Raw genomic sequence first — 22599 nt, forward strand, 5'->3', positions numbered from 1 at the left:
ATATTAATAGCTCCCAACAAGAGGGGATGTTCCTACTTCTCTCTGTTTGAGGTACAACATTAATCTCCAAGTGGGTGTCCATGAATATTTTTCTTCCTAGTCCTAATTTCCAACAGTTGTTTCACAGAACATGAAATAATCAATAAATTCATCTCACTTGATTGATAAAAGATGGACCTAAACCAGAAAATTCTCATTAAAAAAATTGGGGGCAGACAAGTCCTTCTTGGTATCCTTGTTGATCCTGCTATGGAGCCCCAAACCGTATCCTGACATGGGACTAGAGGATGAACAAAACATGCTTACCGGATCTGGAGACCCTAAAGGGGAAGAAAAGGAAATGCAAGAATTAGTGAATCCCTTGACATCAGTGAGAGAGCTATGTGAGCAGTTGGTGAAATGTATAAAGGCCTGGGAATGGCTAGAGCTCTGTGATCAGAGTGTATCTTCCTGATCACAGACAGAAGAGAATTGCACAGAAGAGCTCTTTGACTTCCTGAATGCCAGAGACCACTGTGTGGCCCACAAGCTCTTTAACAGATGTGAAGACTCATTCTCCTCCTGCCTTCAATACCCGAGCAACAGGATAGTTCCTTGTGGTCTTGAACATGTCATTTGTTTCTGATGTATATAAGTTCTTGGGAACTTATTGGATTTTGGCAAGTAACTTCTACGCTATTAGCAGAGATTCCATCTTAATAAAGTCCTATGGTTTGCAAAAAAATTAAAAAAAAATTGGTGGCTGTGTGTGGCAGGACATCTCAGGAGGCAGAAGGATCTTTGTGAGTTGAAGGCTAGCCTCGTCTTAGTGAGTTCCAGGCTAGCCAGGGATACAAAGTGAGACCTGGTCTCAAAAAAGAAACAAAAAATTTAATTTGTGATTATACACAAAGATACATCTATTTTTATTTCTCTCACAGATTGGTAGTCAATCCATTAAAAAAAAAGCCTCAAAATGTTCTGGGAAACCTTTTTTGAAGTTTAGTAAAATAGGTAGTAATGTCAAGGAAATTGCTTTCACCAGAAGAGTACACTTTGTGTGTGTGTGTGTGTGTGTGTGTGTGTGTCTGTGTGCGTGCACGCGCGTGTGTGTAAAGCATGAATGAACATATGTGCCATATCGGTATGTGATAAAAATCTTAGTAAAGAAGCTGTGCTATCTAGTCTAGCACAATGTGCTCCTGTTGGGGGAGCACTCCAATTTTGCAAGCCTCTGTGTGTGTGCGGGAGTGTGTGTGTATTCTTTGTTTAGGGCATCTTCAATACCATACATATTAAGGGAATGCCTTCCTGTTTGAAAAGGGCAATCTGTGACTGACTTATGTCTTTGTAGTGAAAATGGAGATCATGTTGTGTAGTAGGCATTCAAGTGTAAATCTGGCACATAATAGATGTTCTGTTAATATTTGTTGAGCAGCATGTGGTAATTATGTGTTAGCACAACTGGGCCAGTGAGATGGTTCAGTGGTTGTAAAAGTACTTGTTGCCTGAGCCTGAAGTCTACATGCCACATCACACACACACACACACACACACACACACACACACACACACCACCACCACCACCACCACCACCACCATATACACATAGTATATAGTTTATTATTATAAATAATAAATACAACTTTTTAAAGTTACCCATACCTAAATATTGTTTCCTTCTCAATCTAAAACGACGGCTACTCGAACCTAACTACACATTTCTACAATGTTCTAAGGCCACATGGATCTGTAGTAAAACATACTAATGAATACACACTCGGGAAGATCAGCCTTCAAAACAGGCGTACATGTTATTTTTCGTCAGGATTTGTTTCTCCAACGGGCTGACAGTTGCTGTAACATGCGATGATTTGTCTTTTCCGGTCATCATTGTCATCATTAGCCTAGAAAGCAGCTCCGTTTGCTGACAGTTGAATGCAAGCGCCAAAGAGGAAACGCGAAGGCGGGAGTTATGTCCCTCGCGCCGCTCCGTAGTCGGGTGCGCGAGGCCCTTTGAAAGCGCGCGGCGTTTGAAGGTAACGGCGGTTACCGAGCCATAGTGCTACTGCCGGGTGCGGCTGGGTGCTGCTGCGGAGTCGCTGCCGGACTGCTTCCGGGGACCGGGTTAAGACAGCTTTGGTCAGCCTCGTCGCTTCGGCCCTTTTACCCGAGGGTGCGACTGTGGTAAGGGAGCGCGTGGCAGACCCGGGGGACAGCGGGGGGTTGCGGGGGAGGTGAGGACCAATGACCCAGGCGAGATTAGAGGCTCTGGGAGGACGGAGGGGGAGGACGGTGGACTCAAGGGAAGGCAGAGGCCCTGGGATGACAGCGGATTCTGGGAAGGACAGAGGCCCCGGGATGACAGCGGACCTGGGATGACAGCGGACGTAGGGGAGGACCGAGGACCTAGGGGAGGACAGAGGCCCTGGGATGACAGCGGACCTAGGGGAGGACAGGGGCCCTGGGATGACAGCGGACCTAGGGGAGGACGACGGGGGTGAGGCAGGGGGTCGGGGTTACGGGGACGGACAAGACACAACAGTGGCCTGACTGCTATGGTGACCCAAGGGAGGAAGACAGAGGGAAGGGGACAGAAAGCGGACCAGAGGGAGGACAGTGGCTGGAGGGGACAGCAGGGAAATGCAGGGTTGCTGTCTGGGAACCACTGAACACCTCAGAGCCCCTGACCCTGAGCACCTCCATCCGGAGGGTGAGGATTCCAGAACAAAATCCCCCCCCCCCCATCCAAGGAGACAGGGAAGCACGTCAGGGGATGCTGCTTCTGGTTTAGAGGAAGGGCAGAGATGTGGGCTGCGAAGTGATCAGGGGATAGATACAGTGCTTACCCTGCATGCTGGGGCCCTGGGTTCGTAGCACTGAGTACCTGTGATGTATCTCATCAGAAGGCAGGCAGGGAGGGGAAGAAATGTGGCCTGGGCAGAGTTTCTTTCATACAGGGGAATATTGGAGGTATTTTTGAATGGCCAAATACATTTGTATACCTGTACGATATGTCATAATGAAACCCATTGCCATGTACAGTTCACAGATGTTGTGCTGGATAGCTTTAGTGTCAACTTGACACACCTGGGTTGAGGGAGCCTCAATTGGGGAATTGCCTCTATTGGACTGGCCTGTGGCCATGTCTGAGGGGCATCATCTTGATGAGTGATGTGGGAGGGCCCAGCCCACTGTGGGTAGTGCACCCCTGGGCAGGTGGGCCTGTGTTGCATAAGAAAGCAGGCTGAGCAGGGGCCAAGAGAGCAAGCCAGTAAGCAGCATTCCTCCATGGCCTATGCTCCAGCTCCTGCCTCCAGGTTCCTGCCCTGAGTTCCTACCTTGGGCTCCCTGATGAACTGTGACCTGGGAGATGTAAGACAAATAAACCCTTTCCTCCCCAAGTTGGTATTGGTCAGACTATTTTGTCACAGCAATGAAGAACAAATTAGGACAGATGTTAATGAAATGAGACATTGAAAAATCCAGCATTATTGACAGTTTTATCAGGATGGCTAGAGAGATGACTGTGTGGTTAAGAGCTAGCACTGCTCTTGCAGAGGGTGGGGTTGGTTTCAGAACCCATGTCAGGTGGCTCCCAACTGCTTGTAACTCCAGCACCAGAAGGATCTGTGCCCCGCCCCCCCCGACTTCCTCCCCATCTGTACTCATGTGCACATGCCCCTACAGACACACAGACACACACAGACACACACACACACACACACACACACACACACACAATTACAATAAAATAAAATCTATAAATTATCAGGATAACCAGGATGGTTCACTAATGTGATTTCAGTACTTGGGAAACTAAGGCAGGGGGATGTGATGTTGGAGATCATGTGGCCTGGGCTACATGGCCACTTGAAGGCCATTCTAAGCTCTGGCGAGACCTTGACTCAGCAAAACATTAACAAGTTAAGCAAGCTAATCAACAGATCCACTGGCTCTATCAAATGTCAGGGCCTTTTGAACCCTAAGCCAAAAGGTAACATTTCCAGTTTGTCTTCATTAAAATAGTCACAATTTTATGCTATTATCTAATAACCATGCAATTTAGAATTGGTATAGTTATTTAACAATGTCTATAGAATATATAGTCATTGAGACAATATTCAGGCCTATGGCCAGAAAGTTGTCAGTAGACTAAGGCCTAAACTTAGCCAGGAAAGAAAAAAGATTATCATTAAACAACTGAACGGAGTGACATGTTTTGGTACACAGCTGAGGTTAGACTTAGGGGATGCTGAAGCCTTCCTGTTTAAGTCTAGGTTTGTTTTTGGTTTTTTGCTGTTGTTCTCTCTCTCTCTCTCTCTCTCTCTCTCTCTCTCTCTCTCTCTCTCTTTCTCTCTCTCTCTCTCTCTCTCTCTCTCTGTCTTTTTGAGATAGTCTCTCTGCAGTCCCCAGCTAGCCTGGAACTTGCTATGTAGGCTAGGCTGGCCTCCATCTCCTAGAGATCTGCCTGCCTCTGCCTCCCAAGTGCTGGATTAAAGGTGTGTACTACCATACCCAGCTGTTTTTGTTTCTTTTTGTTGTTTTGAGACATCGTCTCACTATGTGGCTCTGGCTGGCCTGGGGCTTACTCTGTAGTCCAGGTTGGCTTAGAACTCAGAGGCCTGCCTGCCTCTGCCTCCTAGGATTAGATGCATGCATATAAGAGTTTCTTAAGGGTCATGAGACCTGTTACAACTTTTTCTGGGAAATGTGAGAGGGAATCATACTACTTACTTTTTTTTTTTTTTAAGAAAAATAATTATTTCCTCATGTGTGTTGGGGACTGAACCCCGGGCTGTGCATGCTAGGCTAACATTCTATCGCTAAACTACATCCCCAGCCCCTGCATACCTTTTTGAACTATGTAGATTTTTTAAAAACCAAGTATGTATTTTTAAACTTAAAAAAAAGTATTTTATTTAGTGGGGGGGGTCATGCAAGATGTGGTCAGAAGATAATTGTGAGAATAGGTTCTCTCTTTCCATGTGAACTCAGGTTGTTAAGCTTGATGACAAGTGCTTTTATTGCTGGCCCTGAAGTATATATTTTGTAGTTAAAATAAAACCCCCTAACCGCTCACAGTAAGAAATTATACTGCTAGATTTCACTTTTACCTTCATAAATAGAAATAGACTATTTGTTGAGGTCATTTTCAGGTCTTAAAATTTACATTTACTTGATGAAATGATAATGTAATGTTACAGGAATTTTTCCTCATGAGTAAGAATCACATTCTTTAAAACTGTCATGTAATTTAGCTTATTTTCATCCTAGGACTTTGAGAGATTGTTATAATGGAAGGAATCAATAATGTCAAGACGCCAAACAAATTATCTGAAAAGAGGAGATCTGGTAAGTTGGGGAAGTGAGACCTTCATTGTTGTCCTTGCTAAAAATGTTTTTGTATTTGTTCCTTTATTTTCTTTAGTGAACAGTTGTAGCATGAGTCATCTTTATAATAATACTAATCTAACATACCTTACCTAATAGAGCAGGGTCTGGCTATCTGTGGACTGATTTACTGTCATTCTAGATTTGGGTTCTGCCTAGTAGAAAGTCCTTTTGGTTTGAACCATTAAGACCTGTAAGGAATTGCTTTACCTTTTCCTCTCCTTCATGAGGTATTTCCTTAGGCTTTGCTCTTTTGAGGGGAAGTGTTTCCTTAGGCAGATCAATGAGCAAAGGAAATGCTTTGTAACAGTTGGAAATCCATATGCAGAAAACAACTTTTGGGCCTTAGCTCAGGTCACAGTAATGAGCGAATCTTCTACTTTTCATTTCTGGCATGTTACATTTACATACTGATCTTGTATCCACAGCTGAGCTAACTCACTCTACTGCCTTGTATTTCATTTATTTTGTGTGTATGTGTGTGTGTGTATGTATGTATGTATGTGCACACATGCATGTGGGCATGAGTCTGGAGGCCAGAGGACATTTTTTACGAGTTAGTTCTCCCTTTCCATGTAGGATCCAGGGATGGAACTCAGTCTGTAAGGGGGTGATGCAGAGGGTATCAAAGATTAAAGAGAAAGAATTCAATAATACTTAAGTTTAATTGCTTATAACTTCTTGACCCTAGAGTAAGGGCCACCTAGTTCTGGGAAAAACAGCCACCCAAAGCTAAATTGAGAAACAAGGGCACCCAGAGATAGATTACAGGATGTGGGCTGCAGCCCCAGGACGTGACCCGTGATAAGTCACGTAGGCATGCTTGTGTAAGTAAGAGATAACAAGAAGCGGTCAGGAAACTGGCACGTACCACCCAGATGGTGACACACATGAAGGGTTGATTTGTTTTAAATCTATTGGTTAAAGTATGCTAGGTGCTTTAAAACTATTGGTTGTGGAAATGCGCAGGCTTTGGTGCAACGGCTGTGGAAACCCCATATAATCCTTGCCTGAAGTTGCTTTGGGGTCGATTGCTCCAACCAGACCTGTGTGTCTTGGGAGGACGGTCGACCTCAGCTAGCTGGCTTAATAAAGACTTTGCTTGAATTACATCTCCGTGCTCGTGCATTTTGGTTCTCTCAGGAAACCCACGGAGTCACTCGGACCCTAACACTTGGGGGCTCGTCCGGGATCCGGGTGCTCCTGGGGAAACAAAGGACGAACGGAGGCAGAGTCTCTTTGTCCAGACGGGGCAGTGTAATTCGGGGGTTGCTCCCTTGTGTCTGCATAAATCCAGTATAAAGCGAGAGTCGCCATCTCGTGTCTGGTCTCAGGTTAGTGATCCCCAAGCGAGGAAGTCCGGGTTGGTAGTCCCGGCCCCCAGGTTAGTGACCCTGGGTGAAGCCCAGGTAACCAACCCTGGCCCTAGGGTCCGAGTGACTCGGTCTTAGGAAGGCAAGCCCGATCGGCGGAAACCTGGCACCCGAAGAAGAGAAGATCGAGCTCATCACCCTACGGCAGTCCGAGTGGACGCCTTTTGGGAGAGTCACGAGAAGTCTCGAGGATCCTAAAAGTGAAAGTGGTGAGTGTGGTGCGCACCAGAGTGAGAGAAGGACCGGTCCGAGTGAGTGCAATCAGATGTGGTGTGTGTGTTTAGTGTCGTTGTTGATTGTTATATTGTGTTGTGGTTCGTATTTATATTTCTTTCTGCGCTAAGATTCTCCTACTCTCTTGATCCCTCCCTTCTGCCACTGAAACTCCCCGCGGGCACGGGTTGGGCAGTTAAGAGCCATTAGGGTGCCTGCCGCCAAAAGACTCCCATGACAGGATAAGGGGGTCACAGCCGCGAATCCCAGATAAATTCGTGTCCCCCGCGGAAGAAAAAACTGTGCAACAACAGGCACCCGTTCACAAGCACACACACGGGTCATCTCATTTGGAGTGGCATCTTTACCTTCTTCCCTTTTTCCTTTCTTATAATCTCCACTATGGGCCAGACTCAGGCTACTCCCAAAGGTTTGATTTTTTCTCATTTTCTGGAAGTGAAGAAACTGGTCTTGAATATGGGCCTTGACATCAAGAAAGGTAAGTTTGACATCCTCTGCTCAGCTGGATAGCCCTCCTTTGGAGTAGGCTGGCCAGTCCAGGGGTCTCTTTCCCTGGACCTTATCAGCAAGGTCAAGGCTATTATCACCTGGCCAGACCCTGAGGGCCACCCTGACAACTTCCCTATATTCTTGTCTGGGAAAATCTGGCCAAGAATCCTCCCTCCTGGCTGAGCCCCTTTTTGGTGGGGAAACCTAACACCAACCCCCCAAAGACCTCTGTCCTGGTTTCCCAGGAAGGTTTAAAGCCCTCCGGTCGCAAGGGTGGAATTCTTAGTGCACCGCCGGTCCTCCCTGATAGTTCCTCCCTATACCCCCCCTTGCCTGCCGAGCAACCACCCCCATATGCGGCTCCACGAGAGAGAGGAGGTGAGGCAGCTGAGAGAAAGGAGGATGAGGCTGTGGAGCCCCACAGGGACCAGGCGACTGCCCCTTCCCCAGACTCCTCAACGGGGGAGGGCAGGTGACCGGGAGGGACAGGAGGGATGCAATTAAGGCCTTGAGGGACCAGGGAACGAGAGGGAGAGGCTCCATCTTCCACCTCGGAAGGAGCAGTGCCTATCTTGCTGGTACAGGTGATCAGCGCGGGCGGTCCAGATGGAGCTCAACAATATCAGTATTGGCCCTTTTCCTCCAGTGATCTCTATAATTGGAGGACTCAAAACCCTCCCTTTTCGGAGGACCCTAAGTGTCTTATAGGTTTGGTAGAGTCCATTATGTTCACCCATTGTCCCACCTGAGACGATTGCCAGCAGTTGCTCCGTACCCTCTTCACAATGGAAGAGCGAGAGCGCATCCTCAGTGAGGCCAGGAAGAATGTCCTCGGAGAGAATGGAAGGCCCACTACCCTCCAGCCCGCCATCGAAGAGGCGTTCCCGCTCACATGCCCGAATTGGGATTTCGGGACTACAGAAGGTAGGGAGCATCTCTGGGTCTACCGCCAGACTCTAATGACCGGTCTCCAGGCAGCTGCCAGACGGCCCACTAACCTGGCTAAGGTAAAAACTATTGTTCAGGGGGAAACTGAAAGCCCAGCCGCATATCTGGAGAGGCTGTTTGATGCTTACAGGCAGTACACCCCTATAAACCCAGAGGCAGAGGAACATAGATCAGCTGTGGTCCTCTCATTTATCAACCAGGCAGCCCCCGATATCCAGAGAAAACTCCATAAATGGGACGATCTGGGAGAAATCTCTATCAGGGAAATGTTGCAGCAAGCAGAGAAGGCCTTCAATGCTAGGGAAACTCCGGAAGAATGGGAGATGCAGGACAAAAATAGGAAATAGGACAGAAAATTCCAGAGAAGGGAGAACAAGAAACAAGGAGGAGATGGCCAATATATTCTTGGCTGGGGTAAAAGAGAACCCTGAGTCACCCCGAAGAACGGGACCCCGCCAACCTCGACTGGGACGAGATCAATGCGCCCTGTGTAAAGGATATGGACATTGGAAGAAAGAACGTCCACAGAGAAGAAAACAAGGAAGAGGAGGGAACCCTGTTAAGACCCTGCACCTAAGAGAGGAGAATTGACGGGGACGGGGCTCGGCACCCCTCCCCGAGTCTTGGGTAACTCTGTGCATGGAGGGGACTCCCATTGGGTTCATGGTAGATACTGGGGCACAATATTCAGTTCTCAACCAAGCTCACGGCCCCCTGAACCCAGGACGCACAAGCATAGTCCAGGGAGCGACAGGGTCCAAGAGATGTACCTGGACCACCAACAGAAAAGTGGACCTGGGGAGGCATCAGGTCTCCCACTCCTTCCTGGTCGTGCCCGAGAGCCCTGCACCATTGCTGGGCAGGGACCTACTCACCAAGGTCTGGGCATGTATCCATTTTAAACCCGAGGGGATAAAGATCATGGACTCAGAAGGGCAGCCTCTACAGCCGGTGCATGTGCTGTCTCTATCCCTGGCCGATGAACACCGTCTGTTTCAGGCGGATCAAGAAAAGGGGGGCCAGGGAGAAATGGACTCCTGGTTGCAGAGGTTCCCTTCCGCATGGGCCGAAACCGGGGAAATTGGCCTTGCCAAGCATCTGCCCCCAGTTGTTGTCCAACTCAAAGCCACGGCCCTACCCATCCGGGTTCGGCAATATCCGATGCCGGAAGAGGCTAGGAAAGGGGTAGCACCTCATATCCACAGACTGATAGAGGCAGGAATCCTTAAACTCTGCCGATCAGCATGGAATATGCCCCTGCTTCCAGTAAAAAAAGGCTGGCAGTGGAGATTACCAGCCGGTGCAGGACTTGAGGAAGGTCAATGAGAGGGTAGAGGACATTCACCCTATGGTGCCCAATCCTTACACTCTCCTCAGTCACCTGCCACTGTCCCATGTGTGGTATACTACCCTGGATCTGAAAGATGCTTTCTTTAGTGTGCCCCTCTCTGAAGTCAGTCAGCCCTTGTTTGCCTTTGAGTGGCAAGAGCCAGGAGGAGGAAGAACAGGGCAGCTTACCTGGACTAGATTGCCACAGGGCTTCAAAAACTCTCCCACCTTGTTTAATGAAGCCCTAAGCTGGGACCTGGAGCCCTTTCGCGGGAGCCATCCCCGCGTGACACTGCTGCAGTATGTGGATGACCTGTTGCTTGCCACAGAAACCCGTGAGCAGTGCGAAGAAGCCATGGGGAGCCTGCTGGCCAACCTAGGTGGACTGGGATATTGAGCCAGCTCTAAGAAAGCCCACATCTGTCAGAGGTCAGTAGTCTACCTGGGGTACAGGATATCGGATGGAGCCTGGTAGCTAACACAAGCCATGAAGCAAACTATCCTGACTATTCCCACACCCTCCTCACCCTGGGGAGTGAGGGAATTTCTTGGCTCAGCCGGGTTCTGCAGGCTCTGGATCCTAGGGTACGCAGAAATAGCCTGTCTGCTATACAAGGCTACTAAGGAAGGGCTGGGCTGGAAATGGAGTCAGGAACAACAAGAGGCTTTTGACAGACTAAAAGAAGCCCTCCTCCAGGCCCCTGCCCTATCTCTGCCAGACCCAGAAAAACCCTTCATCCTGTTTGTAGATGATAAGAAAGGAGTGGCTAAAGGAGTCCTGGCTCAGCAGCTGGGCCCATGGAAGAGACCTGTGGCCTACTTGTCTAAACGGCTGGACCCAGTAGCCTCTGCGTGACCACCTTGTCTGCGCATCCTGGCAGCCATCTCTCTACTAGTAAAAGAAGCAGACAAGCTGACTTTTGGCCAGAACCTGAGGGTGACAGCCCCACATACCGTACAGGGGATTCTCAGGCACCCTCCAGGAAAGTGGATGACGAATGCTAGACTCACCCACTACCAAGGGCTCCTGCTAGACTCCACGAATTGCCTTCTCTGACCCAGTGACCCTGAACCCTGCCACCCTCCTGCCGGACCCAGACCTGTCGGCCCCCCTCCATAACTGTAGAGACATTCTCTCCGAGATCATCCAGGTGCGAGCAGACCTAAAAGACACGCCATTGCCAAACTGTGAACTAAATTGGTACACAGATGGGAGCAGCTTTGTGCAGGAGGGGATCAGGAGAGCTGGGGTGGCAGTGGTGACCCACACAGGGGAAGTTATCTGGAGTGCAGCTCTGCCCCCTGGAACCTCAGCCCAGAAGGCGGAACTTATTGCTCTCACTGAGGCTTTAGAGAGAGCAGAGGGCAAACGGGCCAACGTCTACACAGATAGCAGGTATGCCTTTGGCACTGTCCATGTTCATGGCGCTATCTACCGAGAAAGAGGATTCCGTTCTGCAGAAGGAAAGGAGCTAAAAAATTTACAAGAAGTCCAAAGGTTGCTAGCCGCTGTTGAAAAACCAAAAGCAGTGGCAGTTATACATGTGCGGGGCCACCAATCAAAGAAGAGTCCTGAAGCCATTGGCAATGACCTTGCTGATGTGGAAGCTAGGAGGGCGGCCCGCTCAGACTCCATTATACTTGCAGCTCTCAAGGTACCCATACCTGAACTGCCCGCCCTGCCTCCCAGACCTGACTATTCCCCTCAGGACCTTGAGTGGATTAGAAAGCGAGTCCTGGGGAAGAAGCTTGGGGAGGGAGGTTGGAGTAGGGACCAGGAAGGTAGATTGATCCTGCCAGAAGCACTAGGGCAGTACATGCTTGCCAATCTGCACAAGTCCACCAATCTAAGCTGGAAAAAGTTGCTCAGCCTTTTTCAGTCTGTGCAGTTGGTGTTTTCTCACCAGAGCGAGGCAGCTCGTCAGATCATGAGGGAATGCGATAGCTGTGCCATGCTAAGACCAGCCCCAAAGGGGGTGCACCCAGCAGGTACTCGGGAAAGGGAGAGGGCTCCAGGGAGAAATTGGGAAATAGACTTCACTGAAGTAAAACCAGGAAAGTATGGGTATAAGTATTTGCTGGTTATGGTGGACACCTTTTCAGGGTGGGTAGAGGCTTTTCCAACCAAACATGAGACCAGCCAGGTAGTAGCAAAAAGAATAATAGAGGAGATAGTCCCCAGATATGGGATCCCTGAGGTCATAGGTTCCGATAATGGCCTGGCTTTCGTTAGTAGAGTCCTGCAAGGACTGGCCCAAGCTTTGGGGACAGACTGGAAATTACATTGTGCTTACAACCCACAAAGCTCTGGGCAGGTAGAGAGAATGAATTGGACCTTGAAGGAGACCCTCTCTAAATTGGTAATGGAGACTGGCGGCGACTGGGTGACCCTCCTTCCCTTATCTGTCTTCCGTGCTTGGAACTCCCCCTATGTGCATGGATTAACTCCATTTGAGATAATGTATGGAGCCCCTCCACCCATAACCCGGCGAGTACAGCTCCCTAGTGTGGAGGACCCAGTCCCTGACTATTTAAATGTGTTGCAAGCTCTTGCCAAGGTACAGCAAAAAATTTGGCCCCTGATCAGAGCATATCACGAGGGTGGGAGAATTCCGAGCACGGAACATGGCATAGTCCCAGGGGATATGGTCTGGGTCAAAAGACACAAAGTGAGGACTCTCGAACCCAGATGGAAGGGACCTTATGTTGTGCTATTTACCACCCCCACTGCTCTCAAGGTTGACGGTATCGCTCCCTATGTCCATCACACCCACATTCGGAAGGCCTTGCCTCTCAAAGACCCAGGACCCCGTGTGGAGGAGTGGGAGGTGCGGCAAAATCCTGCTAATTCCTTAAAACTACACCTGAGCCGAAAATGAAGGGATTCCTGCTGATGGGCTCATTGTTATGGACCCTCTCAAGAGCAGCGGCGTCAGCGGGAGCCCGGAGCGTCAACCCCCACCAACCGGTACGCCAGACATGGATCCTGCGAAGCGGTGACGCCTATGAGGAATGGAACCGCACCTCTCATACGCCCCGTTGTGGACATGGTGGCCAGATCTGTATGTTGACTTAGAACTTGTACTGGGGCAATTTTATCGCCTCCCCCAGAAAAACCACCAGGAACAGCATTATATGAGAAAAAGGGCTTTGATTGACTCGTCATCCACAGTCAACCGCCAAGCTTTGCGGGCAAACGGGTTCTTTACTTGTCCAGGTTTTTGGACAGGCTGGTGGAGGCGTAATTGTGGGGGTGCTGATAGACTCTATTGTGCTGAATGGAATTGTGTGGAGGTTAATGATGGGCAGTGGAAATGGAAGGTTTCCCCTGACCTGATTGATATGAGGTTTACTACCCCATATAACCAATGGACAGTATCTCCCCTGGCCAACCAGGTTAAAATCACCCTTACCTCAAAGGGAAAAAATGATAAAAAGTGGATAAATGGGCTGACATGGGGCCTGATGCCCTACCAGATGCCATGGAGGGGGGTCCTGTTCCAGATCTTCCTCCAGGTCGAGGCAGTGGTTAGGTCGCCGGTAGGGCCTAACCCGGTGTTAAATACCCCTCGTCTGAGGCCCCAATCTCCCCCGCCTGGGTCCCCTAGGTCCACCCTCAAGCCATCGGGCACCGTAGCGACATCAGCAGCCTCAGCCACGGGAAGGCCAGGGATGGCTGCGAAACCACTGACTTCCAGAAACCCTATGTGGGAGATGGTGCAAGCTGTAGTAGAAACCCTTAATCATACCACTCCCTCTCTTACTGACCCCTGTTGGCTGTGCTACCCAGGATCCCCACCCTTTTATGAGGCAATCGGGATAAATAGTTCTTATACTCTCAACAACTCTCATCCCACCTATTGGGACGGGAGACCGTGGTGACTTACTATTGCCCAGGTCTCAGCCTCTGGCACGTGTGTGGGCAGAGTTCCAACATCCCAGAGCCAGTTATGCTCCTCATGTAATAACACCCTGTGGGAGCAGGGGAAGTGGATTATACCCACTTCGGGCTGGTGGCTCTGTTCAAAAACAGGCCTCACCCCTGCCCTATCCACCTCTGTGTTTAATGCTAATAATGAGTTTTGTGTGCTTGTGGCCATTCTGCCCCGTCTTTCATACCACTCTCATGAATCCCTCCTCTCCTATTGGGAGGAAGAATGGAGTCCTCTCTGAAAAAAAAGGGAGCCCATCACTGCCCTAACCATTGGAACCCTCTTCTCCATGGGGTTGGCCGGAGCAGGGACAGGAATCGCAGCCCTCGTAACGCGAGAACAGGGGCTCACAGCCCTAAGGCTGGCCATCGACAGGGACTTAGAACAGCTCCGGCAGACGATGTTGGACCTGGAGCAATCTCTCACTTCCTTGTCAGAGGTGGTGCTGCAAAACAGAAGAGGCTTGGATCTCCCATTTTGAAAGGAAGGCGGGCTATGCGCAGCTTTGAAAGAAGAATGCTGTTTCTATGTAGACAAGACAGGGGCAATCAGGGAATCCTTGACCAAGTTAAAGAAGGACCTGGAGAGGAGGCGCAAGGAGTATGAAAATAATGAAGGCTGGTTCGAGTCTTGGTTTAAGCATAAACCATGGTTTACAACCCTCTTCTTGGCCGTCACAGGGCCACTAGTCATCTTACTGTTATTAGTCACAATTGGTCCATGCATAATAAATAGGCTGCTTAGGTTTGTTCAGGAGAAATTTGACACTGTCCAACTCTTGGTCCTTCGCCAAAAATATCAAGCCTTAGATACTGCTGAGGAAGATTCCTCAGTCTGATCAAGAAAAGGGGGGAAATGTAAGGGGTGATGCAAAGGGTATCAAAGATTAAAGAGAAAGAATTCAATAATACTTAAGTTTAATTGCTTATAACTTCTTGACCCTAGAGTAAGGGCCACCCAGTTCTGGGAAAAACAGCCACCCAAAGCTAAATTGAGAAACAAGGGCACCCAGAGATAGATTACAGGATGTGGGCTGCAGCCCCAGGACGTGACCCGTGATAAGTCACGTAGGCATGCTTGTGTAAGTAAGAGATAACAAGAAGAGGTCAGGAAACTGGCACATACCACCCAGATGATGACACACATGAAGGGTTGATTTGTTTTAAATCTATTGGTTAAAGTATGCTAGGTGCTTTAAAACTATTGGTTGTGGAAATGCTTTGGTGCAACGGCTGTGGAAACCCCATATAATCCTTGCCTGAAGTTGCTTTGGGGTCGATTGCTCCAACCAGACCTGTGTGTCTTGGGAGGACGGTCGACCTCAGCTAGCTGGCTTAATAAAGACTTTGCTTGAATTACATCTCCGTGCTCGTGCATTTTGGTTCTCTCAGGAAACCCACGGAGTCACTCAGACCCTAACAGGTCCTCAGGCTTGCACAGCAAGCACTTTCCCCTGCTGAGCCATCTCACAGATCGATTGCTTAGGATATTGGAAGCAGTTGGTTGTATAGATGAATAGACACTTTTAGTGTTTTTCCTACTCTAGTATCGATGACTTTTTAAATGTTTCCTTACCACAGTGGCTCAGCATATCTTTGAATAGCAATGTTAGTGGGCATGCATTTGCATTAATATTAGCTGTAGGCTGTTCACAGATGCCCTTTATCAGGCTCCAGCCCCTCCATTGTCTCTGCCTGCCAGATGTTGGGGTTGTAGTCTGTGCTCTCATGCCCAGCCCATCATGACCTTTAAAAAACACCTTTTCATGCCTCATTATATCGAGACTTGCCTTTACATCATTGAGCATATTTCCAAGCTGTGTGTCTGTTCTTAAGATTTACTGATTCTGCCATCCCTGTTACTTGGTTTCGATTGTTTTTTTTTCTTCTGGCATGAGCCATGTTTTCTTCCTTCTTTCATACCTGGTAATTTTTAATTAGGTAGTAGATATTTTATATCATTGAGAGCTAGCTAGGTTTTGTTAGTCTACAGAGAGTTTGGTTTCATTAAGCTCCAAAGTTATGATCTGTGTGTTCCTTTTGAGATAAACTTTTAAGCTTTTATATAGATTTCTTGTGCTGAAAGTTAGCTATAGTGCCAAGTTGTTAGTCTTTAGAGGACTTTTTTCAGCAGTCTCTATGCTACAGTGCTTCACGTCTGGCTGATGGTAAAGGGATCTTATTCCTGGCCTTTCACTGTTTCCAAGCATTAGCCTATTGCTTTCCTGGTTCATACATGCAATTAAGTACTTAGCCAGGCACTCAGATATTTTCAGTCTTTGGCTTCCTCTTTTCTTCCTGGCCTCCTCAGGCAGCAGGCATGAGCACAGTATATATACATCCATACAGGCAGACTCTCATAACCTTAAGTAAAGTAAAAATAAATAAATCTTAAAGGAAGAATATTACTTTGTTTGAAAGTGTTATCATTTATCCCTGAGTAAAATCAAGCTTGAGCTTGTCTCCTTTCTGTCCTGGAACTCTCTATGTAGACCAGACTGGCCTTGAACTCACAGAGATCCGCCTGCTTCTGCCCCAAGCACTGGGATTAAAGGCGTGCAACACCATCCCTTCTGTTCTCTGCCGCGAACAGTCCAGCTACCTGGTCCTCCAGGACTGCCGATCTCTGTCTACTCAGTTTGACGAGACTGCTGGGCTGTTTCCTCTGAGCTTAAACCTGAACTGCCTTGAAGTCCCACAGGGCAATGGTGGGCCTTCATTGGTTTCTCTTTCTCGGAGATCACAGCTCTACTTTGCCTCTGGTCAAGTATCTGAAATCCAGTTGCATTTTGCCAGGTTTTCCAGTTCACAATCAGATAGCAATTCCAAGAGCAATGAATTAATATTCATGCTCAGAAGCAGAACTCCTCTATAAAATGTTCTGCAGCACATTTAGGTTTGTTTTGTTTTGTTTTTTCAGTTGCAAAGGCAAATTCCAGTATTTAAATGTGTATATGCACCTGACGTGTGTGGTCTTCTTGGGCACATGCTGTGGTGCAAGGGTTGACAGACATTTTGTAAAAGGCCAAGGTAGAGGTAGAACATAGTTCTGGGCATGTCCAAACTGCAGCCCACAGACTGCATGTTGCTCAGGGCGGCTATGAATGTGGCCTGACCCAAAATTGTAGACTTACTTAAAACATTATAACATATTCGTGTGTTGTTTTATTTTTGGTAACTAGATTGCACAGTTCTCAGACATGATCCTTATAGATGACATTGTGTCACAGTGTCAAAAAGGTGGACATGCCTGGTAGACTTTGAGGGCCATATTGGGACTTCGTTATATATTCTTTATTTTTAAATATATTTTTATTTATGTATATATGTGCATTTATGCCACATGCACGTGGATACCCTTGGAGGCCAGAAGAGAACACTGGAGTTCCTGAAGCTGGAGTTATATGCAATAGTGACTCATGTGACATGGGTGCTAATGAAGGGCCCAGATTGTGCTGGCTCGGTTCTCACAAACTGCCTTCTTCAGTCTCAAACCTTTAGTCTTAGACACGGTAAGTTTCTCTTGCCGCATACTGAGGGCTATGACTAGGCAAGCCCGGGCATGCCCAGACATGTTGCAACTCTCCTTCTCAGAAAGTTATAGATTCAACAAGCCGGAGCATGTGAAAACCGTATTAGGTAAAGACCAGAAATTCCTGGCCCCACAGATAACAGTCAGCACATTCCAATGCCCTGAAGACAGCCCCTACCAATAGGAAACTTCCCCGTACTCAGAGCATGGGACCATCCAATCACTTTGAAAGATGCTTGGCGTACGTGGGCTTTTGTGAAACCTCCCTATAAAAAGCATACCCAAGCCTGGTTCGGGACTCTCAGTTCAGCTTGGTGGGCGAAAGCCGTAATTCTTCCTTGCTGATTCTGGGGGCCCGAACTCAAGCCCGAAAACAAGCCAGACTCCAGTTTGGCTTCTGGAGTCCACACCCGACTCTAGTTGCTCTAGGATTGGACTTTTTCAATAAATTCAACCAAATTCTAAGTACTGGTGAGTGGTCTCCAATTATTCTCAAGTCCCCGGATCCCCAACACTAGGAACCAAACTCCTCCCCTCTGCAAGAACAATGTGTGTTCTTAACCACTGAGCTATCCCTCCAACCCCTATAATCTTTATTTTTAAGAATGTGAAAAAGAGAGCCATTTAAGAATATAAAAAAGAGGGGCTGGAAAGATGGCTCAGCAGTTAAGAGCACTGGCTGCTCTTCTAGAGGACCTGGGTTCGAGTCCCATGCCTACGTGTTTGTTGGCAATCATTTGTAACTCTGGTTCCAGGGAATCCAATGCCCTTCTCTGGCCTCCTCGTGTATTTGCATGCACATGGTGCACTAACATGAAGACAAAAATACTCATGCATATAATAAAAAAATTTTTTTTAATGTGAACAAAAGGGTCAGTGAGATGGCTCAGTAGGTAAAGGTGCTTGTTGTGTAAACCTGGCTACTTGAGTTTGTTCTGCCTGGAACCTATGTAAAGGTGGGAGGAGAGAACCAGCTCCACAGTTTTCCTCTGACCTCCATTTGTACACCTTGGCATTCACACACACACAGGCACACACTTCTTAGCTTCTGTGCTGTAAGAAACAGGCTATTTACTGTCAATATATGAAAGTTCTCAAAGTAGTCTTGGTCAAAGAACATCCATTTAAAGTAGGATAGATAGCTGTCACATTGAGTTCTAAAAAGATAATGTTGATCCTTGTCCTATAGTATCTTAAGGGTGTCAAGATGCTTTTGCAGAGGTCTCTTCAAATGCTAATTTTTGACTTTTGTTTTTGACATTTAGTATTGTGTTCAACTCCATGTGTAAACATCCCTGCCTCTCCATTTATGCAGAAGCTTGGCTTCGGGACTGGGGTCAGTGTTTACCTAATGAAAAGGTGAGTGCAAGACTTCTGATTTATGTGGAACCATAGTTCCACTGTACCTGGAGACAAAAGGAATATGAAAATTCAGATATCTGGATTAGGAATGTTCCTGGTCATGCCTGAGTGCTCTAGTTCAGTCCTTAGGACTTTTGAGTGCTGCCAGAGCCCTGCATGGCATACTTTTCTTCCAGCTTCTTCCTGCTGGATTATTAAAGGGGAGTAACTTAACCCTTTCCCCTTAGCTTCTGCAAGAAGGGGAAGTAGTAGAAAGATCCTAGAAGACGTCTTTGAGTATGGTGAAAAGGTAGTCGAGGCGTTGTGTGTGCGGTTGAAGTATCTGTTGGTGAAGAACAACATGCTTTGGGTGGGGAGGGGCTCATGCAGTCCGACTGCTGGTGAGGAGCTATTGGCAGCTGATAGCTGCTTGGGGAGGGAGAGTCAGTTTCTTTCAGGGATGCAGTCCTGAGACACTGCCCACGCTCCAGTACATAAAGGCAGCACTAAGGGGACTCAGTAGATTTAAAAAAGAGCATGTGAAGCTGGGGAGGAGGGAACAGGGAGTGGATTTGATCAAAATACATATGCATATATGAAATTTTCAAACAAAAAAATAGTGTGGAGGCTGGAGAGATGGCTCAGCAGTTAAGAGTACTGGCTATTCTTACAGAAGACCTGGGTTTGAATCCCAGCACCTACGTGGTGGCTAAAAACCATCCATAACTACAGTTCCAGAGTATCCGACACCCTTTTATGTCCTCTGGGCATGTCTACGACACGACATGGGTGTACTTACATACTTTGCCTTCATGTGTGTAAGTGCACCCATGTCATGCAGAGGCCAGAAGAGGGTGTCAGATCCCTTAGAATTGGAGTTACAGACCAATGTTAGCTGCCATGTGGGTGCTGGGAATCAAACCTGGGTCCTCTGCAAGAGCAGCCAATGATCTTAACCATTGAGCCATCTCTCCAGCCCTATAAATAAAACTAAAAAAAACATTGGTTTAAAAAAAATGGCACTGGAGAGATGGCTTTGGATAACTATATATGGACCAAATATTTTTTAGCATCTCTTTTAAACTTACGTTTCATTTTTAAAAATTCTTTTTAAAGGCTGGGCATGGCGGTGCACACCTTTAATCACAGCACTGGGGAGGCAGAAACAGGCAGATCTCTGTAAGGTTGAGGCCAGCCTTGCCTACATAGGGAGTTTCAGGCTAACTTGAGGCTACATTGTTAAACCCTGTCTCAAAAAACAAAAATTCTTTTTAAGATTAAAAAATGTTTTAAAATTTATTTTATGCATATGAGTGTTTTGCCTACATGTTGTTGTACCTCATCTACTGGACCCCAAAAAGACACCGAGGACCCAACACACCAAAATGCAAAAGCAAAGGTTTATGGTTTATTCAGGCTTAAGCTCGGGCTCTCAGACCTCACCAACTCAACAGATCCGTGCTGAGAGCCCAGAGTAAGGGAGAGTGGAGGCTTTTATAGTTTTAGACAAAGGGGGGGGGGGATACCGAAGATACATTTTGGTTGGTTCAAGGAGCCCGTGCACGCCAACATAATTTTAAACCGATTGGATGTATAAGATGCAGCCCTGGAAGTTTCTTATTGGTAGGTGCTATTCTCAGGGCTATGGAATGTGCTGACTGTTACCTGTGGGGCCAGGAGTGTCCGTTTTTTACCTTATAGGGCAGTTTTTATGCTCGGGCTTGCTTAATCTATAGTTTCCTGGAAGGGGGGTGGGGAATAGCAGGCAGGGGTCAGGGCATGCCAGGGTATGCCTAGGCATGTCTAAAGCAGCAGCCAAGCATTTTACAGAAGCTAAAAGAGCAATTAGTGGGGGTTTGGAGGGATTGGGGGGTAGCAGGTGAATGAAGAGGGTCTCAGGGCTCTACAATGTAAGTAAGTCACCACATGCATGCAATTGCCATGGGGACCAGAAGATGGGATCAGATCTCTTGGAACTGGAATTATCAACAGTCATTAGCCGCTATGTGTATGTTGGGAACTGAACCCTGGTCGTCTGCAGGAACAGCCAGTACTCTTAACAGCTGAGCCATCTTTCCAGCCCCTTAAGATTTATTTTTGTTTTTATGTGCATGAGTGCTTTGCCTGCATGTATGTATGTCCACCACATGTTTGCAGTGCCCATGGAGGCCAGAAGAGGCCATTGGAACTCTTGGAACTAGAGTTACAGGTGATTATGAGCTGCTGTATAGGTCTTGGGAACCAAACCCAGGTCTGTAAGAGAGCAGCCAGTGCTCTTAACCACTGTGCCATCTCCTAAAGTTAAATTTCTTAAGTGTTAATTATCTTATAATTTCATCTCTGGTACATATAAATGTTTGAGAAAATAGGATAGAAATATTAGAAAACAGTATAGCAGTTTTCAAGTTTAAAGCTTATAATTTTATAAAATTTATAATATTTTGCCTTTATCCTTTAAACCCTTCTCAGAGTTCAGATGTCAGATGTTACTCGGTGTATGACTTCCTATTGAAATAGAATTGTAACAGATGCTGATGATCTAAAATACTTTAGATATATTTTTAAAACGAATTTTTATGGAATCAAAATTTGAAAGTTCTTGTTACTCGTTTGAGTAACACACACACACACACACACACACACACACACATATTTTTTTTTTTTTTTTAGATCTCCACGAGGTTTGTCTCGTTCTCCTTGGGCTGTGAAAAAGATAAATCCTCTGTGTAACGATCAGTATCGAACTGTCTATCAGAAGAGACTAACTGATGAAGCTGAGATTTTAAAAAACCTTAGTCACCCAAACATTATAGGTATGTTTAAATTTATCTGGTGGCAATCTGTGACCCTACAGTGTTGTACATATCTAGAAACATCACATGCACTCTTAAGTGATTTCACAAACAAAAGAGATGTGCCTGGATGTTCTTGGGAATAAACTTAACGTTGACATACCATACTTCAGATGCTTAAGTGTGTTTGTTTAGCCTTCATGGGGTTGGCAGAAGAGATAATCAGCATGGTGCTGGTACTGTAAAGAGTTCAGGAATATAAAATAGTCTTCCTTTAGATAATTTGGGATTATATTTTCCTGGGTTGTTTTCATTATTCAATTTTTAGTACAAATGGAGCTAGTGAGATCATTCTATTTAGGAAAGCAACACAGAATAAAAATGTAATTCACAAAACAAACAAGCACTTGAAGGTATTCCTTCTACTGGGTCAGTTTTGCAAACATAGCAGTTTGCTGTTTCATTGCTAGTGTTAGTCCAAGTCCAGGTTATGTTACTGAAAGAGCCTAATTACTATTGTTTTTCACTAGTTTAGTAAAGGACTGTCATGTTTCCTTAAGGTTATCGTGCTTTTACTGAAGCCAGTGATGGTAGTCTGTGCCTAGCTATGGAGTATGGAGGTGAGAAGTCTCTGAATGACTTTATAGAAGAGCAAAACAGGGACACTGGGAAGCCTTTTCCTGCAGCTCTGATTCTAAAAGTCGCTCTGAACATGGCAAGAGGATTAAAGGTAACTACGCTAGTTATTTTAAATAACTTTTGTGAACTATGAAGACGTTAAACACTTGGTATACTAAATGACAGGATTGATTTATTTTTATTTTATGAGTATTTTGCCTGTATGTATGTAGGTGCACCCATGTCATGCATTGCCCACCAGAGGCCAGAAGAGAGCAATGGATTCCCTGAAACTAGAGTAATGGTGGGTTGTTAGCCACCTGGTGGGTACTGGGAACCAAACCCCAGTCTTCTGCAAGAGCAGCCAGTGCTCTTAACCCGAGCCATTTCTCTAGCCCTCAAGATGGAATTTTTTTTCCTTTTTCAAAGGAGATTTTCTTTAAAGATCTTAATTTTGATCAACAAAGTGTTATTTAAGGCCTTAACATAAGTCTAAAATAATCTACATCAAGTAATTTTTCAGCACAGATCGTATTAATAAATTTAGTATAAATTTTAAGATTATTCCAGGAAGTATCTCCTAATCCCTGTTGATAAAAGTAAACCTCTTAATGATTACTTATAGGATATTAAATTTTA

At 46.6% G+C, this 22599-nt stretch overlaps 1 protein-coding gene and 1 pseudogene across 3 annotated transcripts in view; both read left to right on the top strand.

The window, feature by feature from the left end:
- Positions 1-274: 274 nt before the first annotated feature.
- Positions 275-625, top strand: LOC103730026 (annotated as a pseudogene).
- Positions 626-1980: 1355 nt separating this feature from the next.
- Positions 1981-22599, top strand: part of Pbk (PDZ binding kinase) — a 26461-nt gene continuing 5842 nt past the window's right edge. The window contains exons 1-7 of one of the 3 annotated variants that reach the window (XM_029561133.1): positions 1981-2166; positions 5257-5334; positions 7371-7458; positions 8220-8393; positions 18475-18568; positions 21221-21363; positions 21903-22072. In XM_029561133.1, coding sequence (XP_029416993.1) covers positions 5293-5334; positions 7371-7458; positions 8220-8393; positions 18475-18568; positions 21221-21363; positions 21903-22072 — 711 coding nt within the window. In that variant the 5' untranslated portion in view covers positions 1981-2166; positions 5257-5292. The remainder of the gene's footprint in view (positions 2167-5256; positions 5335-7370; positions 7459-8219; positions 8394-18474; positions 18569-21220; positions 21364-21902; positions 22073-22599) is intronic. The other 2 variants (XM_029561132.1, XM_008828166.3) reach the window with 2 other exon arrangements.

This window comes from Nannospalax galili, unplaced genomic scaffold (genome assembly GCF_000622305.1).
Source record: "Nannospalax galili isolate Female #2095 unplaced genomic scaffold, S.galili_v1.0 scaffold612, whole genome shotgun sequence".
NCBI classification, from domain to species: Eukaryota; Metazoa; Chordata; class Mammalia; order Rodentia; family Spalacidae; genus Nannospalax; species Nannospalax galili.